This window comes from Cylas formicarius, unplaced genomic scaffold (assembly GCF_029955315.1).
Source record: "Cylas formicarius isolate icCylForm1 unplaced genomic scaffold, icCylForm1.1 PGA_scaffold_6__28_contigs__length_40554024, whole genome shotgun sequence".
NCBI lineage: Eukaryota > Metazoa > Arthropoda > Insecta > Coleoptera > Brentidae > Cylas > Cylas formicarius.
In genome coordinates this window covers 9,509,298-9,521,508 of record NW_026844347.1, presented here as the reverse complement: position 1 = coordinate 9,521,508, position 12,211 = coordinate 9,509,298, and the positions used below count along the sequence as shown (strand labels likewise).

General features: G+C 33.7%; 1 protein-coding gene across 4 annotated transcripts in view; it reads left to right on the top strand.

Annotated features, from left to right (window-relative positions):
• Nucleotides 1-10,350, top strand: part of LOC132703128 (dnaJ homolog subfamily B member 6) — a 57,932-nt gene extending 47,582 nt beyond the window's left edge. For all 4 annotated transcript variants that reach the window (XM_060672204.1, XM_060672208.1, XM_060672207.1 and 1 more), the window contains 3 exons: nucleotides 2,789-2,971; nucleotides 6,162-6,453; nucleotides 9,482-10,350. In XM_060672204.1, the coding sequence (XP_060528187.1) occupies nucleotides 2,789-2,971; nucleotides 6,162-6,453; nucleotides 9,482-9,581 (575 nt within the window). In that variant the 3' untranslated portion in view covers nucleotides 9,582-10,350. The remainder of the gene's footprint in view (nucleotides 1-2,788; nucleotides 2,972-6,161; nucleotides 6,454-9,481) is intronic.
• Nucleotides 10,351-12,211: the final 1,861 nt, after the last annotated feature.

Below are 12,211 nucleotides of genomic sequence, written 5' to 3'. Positions count from 1 at the left end.
TTTAATATATTGTAACAAATAAAAAAAACACATGTTCTGTAATTCTCTGACAATTTTTTTTCTAATAAATTTTCAAAAATGTCATCGTTAATGGGTTACATACCCACACATACTACCTACAAGGGAATATAAAAACAAGATGCTGTTTAAGAATTTTCAGGATTCCGGGAATGGGCGACTTTGAGACTTTTGGGATGTCAATTGTTTGTGTTTTAACCTAGCCATGTTAAAATTTGTAGCTCGTTAGCTTGTGGAAAAACTGTATTTTGGTCGTCTCTAATAGCGATCGTTACTAAATATAAAAGAAAATCACACACAAAACAATTAGGAATAACACAAGCTATACCACCAAATACCACCAAAAGTATATACTACTGTAAGAACAGGTCCCGCCCAGTTCTTTTTTAAAATTATTTAAAAGAAACTGTTATTAATCTCATTTGGCAACCTCAGAATTTTTATTCCCTATTCTTATCTGTATTTTGAACCTAGTCCAACTAGGGTATTCACAGTTTTTCTTAAACACTTGTACTCTATTCCTAGATCCAGAATGTGCAGATGAGGTAGGGTCACAGTCTCTTACCACTTTTTTTTCTGATCTTTTCATTTGGAAAGGAAACAAAGAAAGTCTGTAGGGTCAAGCACCCAGAAAAAAAATCCAGTGACACGTTTTCGACAATTATTTCGGAATGAATATTTAATTAATTTAATTAATTAAATATTGCAATTGTTTCCTTCAGAAAAAAATCCTTGAGAAAAAATTACAAAGAAAATGGAGGACTTTGTAGAAAATGGAAAAAAGTTAAAATTACCCAGGAACGTTTTAATTACCAACGAAACTGCCAACAAAATCCAAAAATCCAAAAAAAGCTCTCGGAAAACTGACCGCGTCAATGTTCGGTCCCCGAAATAAAAATATTGGGACCAATGTTCTTCCCCCACCTTTTCGAATGGGAAAGTGAGCGAAGTATTGGCTCGAATCGGAAATACGTGCTTGGTGTCTCTGAACTTCCTGGCATTTTCGTGTGTAATTAAATTTATCGAAGTATCTAAAAATAAATGGGCAATAGAATCCCTCTTTATTAATAAATGAGCAGTTTTGTATATTAATGACTTAAAATATAATCCGAAATAAATAAGGAAGTAAAAGGGAACGAGAAAAGAAAAATCATATCCGTATGTTAGACATATTAAGCTTTATTGAAACAGACGTTTATTTTCACCGGAGAAGTGCTGTAATAGGTCCACTTAAACAACCTTTTTTATATTTTGAAAATAACGGATATCTTTTACTAGTAGATCTACACATAAAGTAACATTTTTTATGTCAATTATGACAATTATTTTATTACCATTGAGTACCTGAACGAGTTGGTTTTGGTTAGTTTCAAACTACAACTTTTCTTAACTGGTTACGAAAAGTTGAACTATGTTACTCATGGATTACTTTTAAGTAGAAACTTTTAATGGACGTGTGTCCTAAAACGTGTGCTTTTCAAAATGCAAGTTATAGCAAAGCCATTTTTTGTAAGAATTATATTTTAATTAATGTTGTAGGTTAGACGCGCAAGATTACAAAAAGTTGATTTTAAAGAAATATTTTACATTGGTCCTATTGTAAAAAATAGTTTACCACCCATTTTTAGGACATTTTACGAACCATTAATGTTCAGAGTGTCCGAAATAAATTTCCTTACCCGATTAACTCAAACTACGAACGATAGAAAAAAAAGTAAAAGAGAAAAAATATTGCATAGTTTTATCTAGATTTGTTAGTTTTTCATATATTCAAGGTGGTGCTCCGTTCAACTGAGGCAAATACCACTTATCTTATTTTAAATAACACCCCGTACATCATTGCATTTATTCCTTCGGAAATTATAGATATATTTTGTTTATATTATCTTATCCTACCGGTCTATCCTAAGGTCTAACCGTTTTTAGACAAATCTTGAATTTTATCTCAAATATGATATTTGCAGGTCCTAAATAAAATGCTTAACATTTTTTCCTATAAGAAGGCCTTAATTAGCTAATTTGATACGGATTCCTTGTAAAAGAAAATTTAAATAGAAGGTAATGTAGCTATGCATTACAAAATACCCACATAAATAGATACTATCATTTTAATAGTCCCTAAAAAATTAAAAATAGTAGACCGACATTTCTCTATTCTCGAACCATTTCGAAAGATTTTTACTCAAAATTGAGAAAATTCTTATTTTCAATTGTTTTTTCCTTCTCGAGTTAAAGTAACAGTAGGTATAAAGTACTAATTATAGAATTAGCTTTTTTTTTTTTGTTATCTTAAAATCTAAAAATGCACAAAAATACAGGATGCTCTTTTGAAAACTTCAATAACATAAAATTATAGACAAAACAAACAAATACAGAATAATCTCATTTTGAATCCTAAAATTTTGTATAACGTTTTTTTTTTTTGGAAAATTTGAAATAAATATGCTATTAAGGCAATACTGTAATCCAATTTGACTTTTTTTAAATATTTCTTAGCAGCTTTAGAGCATTATACATCTAAATTCACAAATCCCATTTAATCGACCATATATCCTTAATTGTTTAAGTTACGCATATAACCTCATTGAAAAAGGGTCACCCTGTATATTACAGGTTTTGGTAAGTAATGCATTGTGGTAATGATGAGACCTTTTCGTTTGATTCTTATATTGCTCCATTGAATTGTAGTTGACATAACCCAAATATGCTGCATAAAACTTCAGTAGAGGGATTTGCAAAGTGTCTAATAGCATTCCTTGCATTATTTCAGATAAGAAGAGGAGAGTCTATGACCAGTACGGAAAAGACGGCTTGATCAATGGTGGCGCCAGAGGCAGGACGCGGCTAGACGACGAATTCGATTTTGGCGGTTTCAGCTTTTTCAGTTTCCGCGATCCGGAAGATGTTTTCAGGGAGTTTTTCGGGGGCAACGACGTATTTGATATCTTGAACGGTAACGAATGAGTTTATAAACTTTGTAGATCAGTTCAGCTCAATGTGCTATTCCGTGCCTGTTACCAAATGCTGAGTTTGATATTTCTAAGTTATATGTTTAACATTTCCAGGGTACACTTGGGTCGTTTTCCTCTGAAATCTGTCGAATATAAATTCAAAGTGCCAAATTCATGTGTAAATATAAAATTTTACATAATTCGAAATAATAAAATACATGTTTCAAATATAGATTACAAAGATTCAAGGACCAAAGGTATATTATGAATTTCTTTTCTAAAAAAACTAAGATTATCATTTCAAATAGGAGATTCCAAATATTCTTGAACATGCGGTATGCGGGTTCATGCGGCGTTTTTTCCGAAACTCAAAATTAACGAAATTAAAAATCAATCAAAAAATCCTTTAGAATGTTTTTTTTATGAATTTTATTTCCAGTTTGCCGATTCTTTTGTAAAGGGTCTTCTTAGCTGCCTATGATATTAAAAAAATGTCCAGCTACTTTGGTGGTTAAAGTTGTTTCCCAATTTTACAAGCTCCCAATTAAGGACCATTAATTTTTTTTAAACTTTACCTTTTGTTACACTCCATTGAAATTGTTATAAGTTATTTTCATTAGTTAAGTTGTTGAAAATACTGGTAAAATCTACTGTTTTTTTTCCTAATAGTGTTATTTCTTTACCAGTATTTTAGGTAGTCTCATGTATCTACGCTAAGTTTGTTGATAAAATGTTCCAATTGGCACTAATGCTTAAAATAATAATTTTGCAGACGAAAATGGGCACGAAAAAGTAATGTTTTCCGCACACATTTCAAATTCACACTTTGGCCGATTCTACTTTCATCGTCATTAACCCTCGGCGACTGAACCGAATCTGAGCTGTCGAGTTTACAAATTATGCTTGAAAATTTGTTCAAATTAAATAATTAGGTTAAATAATCCCATGTCTGCCGAGGAAGTTATTTAGGGTCAAGAGTAAATTTTTCGCATTTTTTGGATTTTCTTCTAAAATAATCTTCTGGGGGTGGGGGTGGGGGTGTGGGTGTGGGTGTGGGTGTGGGTGGGGGTGGGGGTGTGGGTGGGGGTACGCGTGGTGCGCGTGTGTTTTAGTTTTTAAATCGAAATTTTTAAGTTTCAGAAGAGATGGTTCTAAATTCCCAGTAGGAACCCAAACATAGATAGAGAAGAATTCACTACGTTTTTAGGCATTTTGCTCTTAAACCGCAAATTCGATGAGAAAATGTTACGGGACTTATATTTATATTCTCCATAAAAATTTTATATGATGTCTTTGTGTATCTTCCACCAAACGCTAGTGAACGACCTCGGAATTAACATGATTCTCAGCGGGAAAACAAAAATTTGTCCAGCGCCGTTTTTTGCCGCGATTATCTCGAGAATTATTAGTGTAAGCAAAAAAATTAACACTCTTGAAATTAAAGAGCAGTTCTTTCTCTACGGATCCCACTAAAATAAAATACTTATGCGCAAGTGTTAGTGGTCACGCAGTTGCATCGCTTTTTACTTCCCTGTCAGATGCGTCCTCTGCTATGAAGGTTAAATACGATTGTGTGATTGTGTTGATACCACCCAATTACTGAAAAGAAGAAGCACAAGATTTGGAGTCATATTTTGCTTACGAGCTGGAGATAATTCTCCTTTCCATATTTGTCGACAAAAGTGTGAAGTTGCAAAAATATGATATATGCAATTTTGAATGTCATCAACTGTTCCTAAAGCGGATATCTGCCAATATAGAGCTTTGTATTGGTCATCTAATGAATACACTAGAATCAGCAGGAATTTCCACATGCAATCAACAATTGTGATAATCTCGTTGCAGTTGGGTTACACTCGTCAATTATTCCTTCTGTTTGTGTAATGCAGTGCTTCTTGAACAAGCATCTTGAGTACTTGAGCATCTCTGCCAACATGTGGTTTATAATACTTTTTTGGAATTCCCCAAATAAGTTCAATCGCGTTAAAAATACAGTCATCATAAAACTCTGTCCATAATGTTTTGCCAAGCCATCTAGCACATACTTTGTCGGTATATTCCTAAAAGAGAGATGTGCAAATGATCCGTTTGAATTTATTATTACATCATTTTACCACAATCTCAACTTCTTCGTCACTGGACATCGCAAGTGACAAACAAAATTGAGTAATGTTAGTATTTGCTAAGAAACCTCAATAAAAGTGGCACACTGAGTCTTGAAAAACAATTGAATAACAATAAGTTGGTAATTACTAATTACAAACACAGGAAGATAAATAACTCCAAAGCTTCGCCGGCTAAGAAAATACTGTTTCATAAAACTGACAGCATACTCCGACTTCACCAACTTACACAAATCAACCAACAGCAAACTTAGACCCTTAAATTAGAAATCAGTTTAATATGATTTAATATAGGAGATCAACATATCCAATGAGCAAATTCAACTTGAAATCGAACTCCCTCAAGTAGGGACTGTTTTAGGAAGATTTATAAAAAGCACACTAATATGAATTAATATAAAACTATAATCAAAGAAAATTTCCCTACTCTTAAAATACAACAGTCCGCACGGCATAGTTCTCGTCGGCTAATATCTTAAATACGGCCCTGGCTTATGGTACACGTGCTGAAAATAATGGTCCCTTCGGCTTTACAACTTAAACGCATTCCGAAGTCAAAACCATAAAAGGTTGTAAAAACGGTATATGGTTTGGAGAACTCTACTTTCTTTTCTCTTGTTAATATGATTTCACAATGTAGTTTCAATAAAAACTATGCGCGAGTCTTAAACTCATTCCAAAACCAAACCATAAAGGGCTGTAAGAACGGCATATCGTTGGAGAACTCTAGAATAACAATTTCTAGTCAACGTTGCGGTTTAGTATAGAATATAACTCCCTCAACTTTCTGACTCGCCATATCTTACGCGATTCCTACAATGGAACGTTTAAAGGCCATTTTTATAGATAATTTCATAATCTACAATTTATGTCTGAGCTTTTGTCTTTTTAAACTTATCGTTATCGAGGAATATAAGAGAAGCGCAAATGTTTTACTTTTGATCTTGAATAACTTTTCTACCGATGTCCCTGAGGTGTCCACTAAAATCCCCAACTCTGACGGAATTTTTGACATTTGAAACCGGACTATATATCGAAAAACACTTGATATCGTTTGTAATATTTGCAGACTTGCACCCGCACCGCAGCGCGGACCGTTCGCGACACCATCACCACCGCGCGAACCGCCATTCTCATCCCCAAAACCAGTTGAGCAGTCACGGGCTATTCTCGCCGTTCAGCTTGTTGGGCGGCGGCTTCATGGACGACTTCTTTGGAGCCGGCAGTCACGGCGGTTTCAGTTCTTTCAGTACCATCAACAGCACGTTTACAAATGGCGCCGGTTCGCCAAGTGGAGCCAACGTGCGTCGCACCTCGACCTCCACGAGATTCGTCAACGGCCAAAAAGTCACCACCAAGAAGTGAGTTTCAGTGTTTTTTTTTTGGTAGTTTCGTAGCACCAAGAACTAAACTTACGTGCATAGAAGTCGGCCCACTGTAAATTTTTGACTTTAGTTTTTCTTTCGAGAAACTGTTCATCTAAACCAAAAAATAAACATTCTATTTGGAAGACAATTTAATATGCTTTAGTATGACTTTAAATTTGTCAAGAGGGCTGATCTTTTGTATGCGTAGCTACGGTTAAAGAAATAAAACGTGTTCATGCAGTAGTTATAGTGATGGTAACAAACTTGTTATAGATTTAAATTAATCGCTTTGCAACAGGAATTTTCACATGATTCGTTTTTATCCATTTGGATAGCGTTTAATTGTATTAGCTTGATACATACTAGACCGCAAAAAGCCGCCCAATTGAAAGTGGACTTCGCCAGGGAGCTAGCTGTTGCTCGACAACTGGATATGACACGCGCAGCAGTTGGAAGAGTATGCCAACGGTATGAGAATACTCGATCCTTTGCTAGGTGGCCTAGAACAGGCTCGTCGTGACCGCTTTATTGTGCCAACAATAATAAGAAATCGTCACCTTACTGCGGTTCCAGTGCAACAACAAATTCGAAGAGTGGCTATTAGTCAGTGGACAGTGAGAAGAAGACTGAACCAAAATAACCTTACCACAAAAACAACTGCAATTGCTCCAAAACCTACTCCAGCTTATCGACATGCACGGGATCATCTCAATTAGACATTGGAACAATGGGGGTCTGTTCTGTTCTTAGTTGAGACCAGAATATGCCTTTTTGGTAGTGACTGATGAACAAAAGAGTACTGAAGACCAGGAGAGCGATATGCAGAATACTGCAATTAAGAGCGGGGAGCCCTGATGGAGTTAGTTCCTTCTTGATATGGGGTGCAATTTCTATGAACGCACGAACCTACCCTGTTTTCATCCGTAGGGACGGCCGTGGTCAAGGGGCAGGAGGTTTAACAAGTGCTAGGTTCATCGAGCATATTTTATTAGATCACGTGGTACCATATGAATATAGAATTACAGAAGTCGGTTTTCGAATTATGAACTGACCAGCATGCAGTCCCGACCTCAATCCGATCAAACATTTATGAAATGAGCTAAAACGAATTTGAGCTAGACTTTATATCCTAACCTCGATCTCAGAGTATATTGTTGCAGTAGAGGAAGAGTAGCTTAACATTCCACAAGAAACAATAACAAACTTGATTAGATCTATGCCTAATCCAGTAAGAGATGTTATTAGGGCAAGAGGGGATCATACCCATTATTAAAAAATAAGTGTTGACTATTTGTTTTTTTTATTTTACTATGCTAAACCTAAAAAAGCAGAAATAAATTTTAATCGATTTACACTCGTACTACTGTACTAAAGCACATTAAATTGTCTTTTAAACAGCGTTTTTTTTATCTGATCAGTAGTTTCTAAAATAAAAAATGAAATTGAAGTCAAAAGTTCACTATGGGCCGATTTCTATCATTCAAGTTTATTTTGTTTTGCTTTTTGTATTTTTTATGATTGTTCGTACACAACACCTCCTTCAAACAATGAAAATGCCAATTTTCAATATCACCGAGATTTTTCACATATAATGGCCCCTGTAATCAATTTTGTGAGACTAATTTTATTTATAAAGATACAATTAGGAATTTCTTTATTTGTCTTAGCTAAAGGTCAATTCATTTCAATCGTTTATCCTTCTGTGAACTATTTTGTGATATGTGATGTATTTTGACTATTTTTGCGTGCTACAATCCGCGGTTTGGATATTGCATCTATTGCTTATTCTGCTGATTCTGCAAGTGTGAATTCGGTGATATATGTCTAGAATTACGCGGTTAATAAATCAAAAAACTGTTCCCCCATCTCCAATCAACTTTTTTTTCTATTTTCGGTAGATAGTATTCGAAAAAAAAAAGATTTCTTTTGATATGTTAAAAAAATGTGTGTGCAATTTTTTTATTTCAGTTTATGTTAATTAGTTTAATTTTGAGTTTAAACAATAACGAAAAATACTAATGTTTAATAATGTTGGCTAACTATCGTACTTGGCCTAGTGTTTCTTTCCTGTTACAGAAGGAAACGTTTTCCACATGACATTGTAGATTTCTAAGCTGATATATTTTTTAAGTGCTTTACATTTTATCTTCGTCGAATTTTTGAAAATGTTGGGATTCCCAAATTTTCATGTTGATGGGAACCACATTCAATATATGTACTTGTTTTATCTTATCTTTGAACCTGTAGAACATTAAAAAGAAAATTTTTTTTCGCTCATACTTTTAAATTGCAGTTTTGCCGACAACTAAAAAATTTCTTATGTTTACTGAAATATGGCTTTGTGTAAGGTTTCCTATTTGAATAAGTTGCAAATTTCGAAAAGTTGGCAATAAAACGTTTTCCCACTGTAAAAATGCTATGACGGCGAAATATGGTGAAAAAAAAAACGAGGACTATAATTTGACTTGCTGTCGGTTTGGAATATTTTATCACCTAGTTTAGTTATTTTTTATTATTATTGTTATCTCAAGACAAAAAAATGATTCATGTCTTTGCAACATTTTTCTAAAAAACTAAGTAATGAAGAAAATATTAATAGTAATGAAATAAATTAAAAAATAATTTATTTTTATTTTCAGAAAAGGATAGATTTTTTTTACAAAACGATTTTATTAATTGCCCAACTCCAAAGGCCCTAATTAAAAAAAAAATCTATTATTCGTTTAGCACTATTTCTTGTAGGTTTTTGTCCATCCGACTATTTTTTATCAAATGTCAAAATGCTTTTGATGAAATGTATTCAATTCTTAAAAATGAAACACATTTAACTCACTTTTGTATTAATAATTTAATTACCGGGCATGATTTATAAGAATGTTACTTGTGGATCACCCTGTATTTATTAGTTTTTAAAACAACCACACATACCACTATAGTAGAACCGTCCTATGAAGAAATTAACGCCAAACGCTTCTGAGATGCATTTTTTATTGAATTATATATGAATGTCGATTTGTTACAGAGTGTTTGAAAATGGGAAGGAGACCGTAATGACGTACGAAAACGACGTGCTGAAATCGAAGACTGTGAACGGAATTCCTCAGAGCCTAACCTACAGTTAAAGAAAAGCAAACGTCGCCTACAATTACCAGGATACCATTAATTTAATTTAGTAACTGTAGTACATTATTCGAAAAATTAAATAAATGTGATTCTTATTGATGTAAAACCGTTAAGGAAAGGCCAGTAGCCAACAAAAAAAATCAATGTCAATACACTGGAGGTTATTTTTTTTATTATTTTTCTTAATCATTTGTATATTACATATTATTATTATGATTCTGTTTTCAGAATTCTCCGAGTATCTTTCAACAAGATCTGTAACATCGTAGTTATGTGAGAAATTTGAGTTCCGTGTTCCATTTTTAGGTTAGGCAACGCTACAGGATTTGACATTGGCGACCTCTGCATAAGGAAAGCATATTTAATTTTCGTTCAATTTGTAAGTTTTAGTTTCGTTTAGTTTGATTTTCCTTATGTTCGGGTTGAAAGAATATCATCTATGCTCACGTCGAACGTCTCAATTTATTTTTTTATTTACGCAAGACTGCTAATTTTAAACAAGAGCTTATCTAATTTGAAGTAAGTTTAGGTCGTTCTTCGTCGGGAGAAAATTTAATGGGAATAAAAAAAACTTAGTCGTAGTTAAATATTTTAATAGATTAATGGTTATTTTAATTTTCTATGCGTATTGAATATCGCAAATTATTTTGTTCTTTATCACGTATTAAATACAGTTCAATGCACACATAAAAGATGAACGTGTTAAGCTTACAGTTGTGTGTGCGCTTCTTGTACAGTTTAATTCGGTAAAATAAAATTTTAAATGTGCATGTGTTTTAATTATTGGTCATTTGGCAGTTCCCAGTTAATCTAGTTGAACAGTAAAATAAGGAATGGTTGCGTTTTCATGCGAACCAAACCAAAATAGTTCGTTCATATGTCATAAGGAATATCAGAATACGAAAGTAGGTTAAGTTCCTAAAAAAAAGTGTCAACATAAAAAAATTATGTAGAAACATTCCGTTGAGATAAAGGACACGTCTAGCAATTATAAAAACTGTTAAAATGAAGTCTTAGAAAGCCTGTGTAAAAGCACCCTTATACTTAATAACAATGCAGGTCTACAAAATTAACCTTTTTGACAGATGTTTTATTTTGAAAACTGATTTTATATAATTTAGGTAAGATTTTTTTACAAATATTAAAAAAAAGACGTTTTTGAGTAAAATCTTCGTCTTTTTATTGGCATATGTTTCTTGTAAATGTACCGAATGTGCAATGGGAACCGGGACCAATTCGTTACCATTGAGCAATAAAACGCCTTTTAAACTATGGTTACTTGAGTTAATAAACAGGCCTTCTTCTTGTTTTATATACGTCACATTTACTATTTTTGAAACTAAGTCAGGAATATTGTTACAATACATCAGCTGACCTTCCTGAGTAAAATATCCCGGTAAAAGTTTGATGTGACGCCAGATACCAGTAAATACTTGTCTGGACGCTAACAATTCGGATGCATCCTTTAGGAGATGCAACTCTCCCATTGAATCATTTAATTCGCCCTGGTTAAACATTTCGGGTTTCTGAAATTTGGTGTGAAGTCTGAGACATCTGGGTCGGAATTAGATTCGGACGATATAACATTACATGATCAAACATAACAATCAGCATTGTGATTCCTGGGCGCTCGCCATACCATAGGAACACCAAAGCTTAACTTCTTAACTTTTTGCCAGTTATTTTATGCTTCAACGCAAACGAAACAAATAGTATGAGGGTCCCAGGACTTGTCTTGAAAGCCAATTTTTACACCAAAATAAGCGTGGCATGCATTTTTCACAAAAGAAGTTATAGGTTGCTTTTTCTTTGCTACGATATAACTACCACAGATTAATAAAAGTCATTTGGATTGTTCACACAGTGTCTTCCTTCCATATTTATACGTTTTAGAACACTAGAAATACGCAACAACGAAGACGTCTTCGAACGCAGTACCATAACGACCGGTACAACCAAACTGCGCATAAGCAGGTTACAACGCTGTAGTAACGATTCTGCGCTCTGTTGCTTTGTAGACAAATCTAATATCATCCAGTGTTGCCAAGTCACATTTAATTTCATAAAAATTAATTCATTTAAAAATCATGCCTAACATGGAATGAACATATTCATGTCATAGATATGTATACGAATAAAATAGCATTTTTAAGATATAGAGCGCTATAAAAAAAAGCGTGATAGGGCAAAACTATGGCGTTTATTGGAGAAAGTGCCCCCGAAAATATGCAAATAAGCAAACAGCTTTCAAACATCAAAATCATTGTAGACCTGTGTAGTCTATGCAAGTAGATATTTTACTATTTTACGACAGATTTCTAGGAATGAGACAAAATTCTTAAGAACGATTTAAAACTAAAATAAAACAAAAACCACTCATCCCACGCCTGCCTCTGTTTTTAATTGTACAATATACAAAAAAAGTAACAGTTTTTTTTTAAACATTCTGCCCGGTGAGGGGGGTGCAGTCTTATATCATGTTCTGTTAAACGGGGTTTAAGTTTTCAAAGAAAGTTCCACAGATAATAATCTTTACAAAACTTCTAGATTCCTCCTGCATCGGTTATTTATAAAGCAAATTTGCTGACGTGTCGCCAATCATCCTCTTGGGTTCTTCCAAATGAAACTA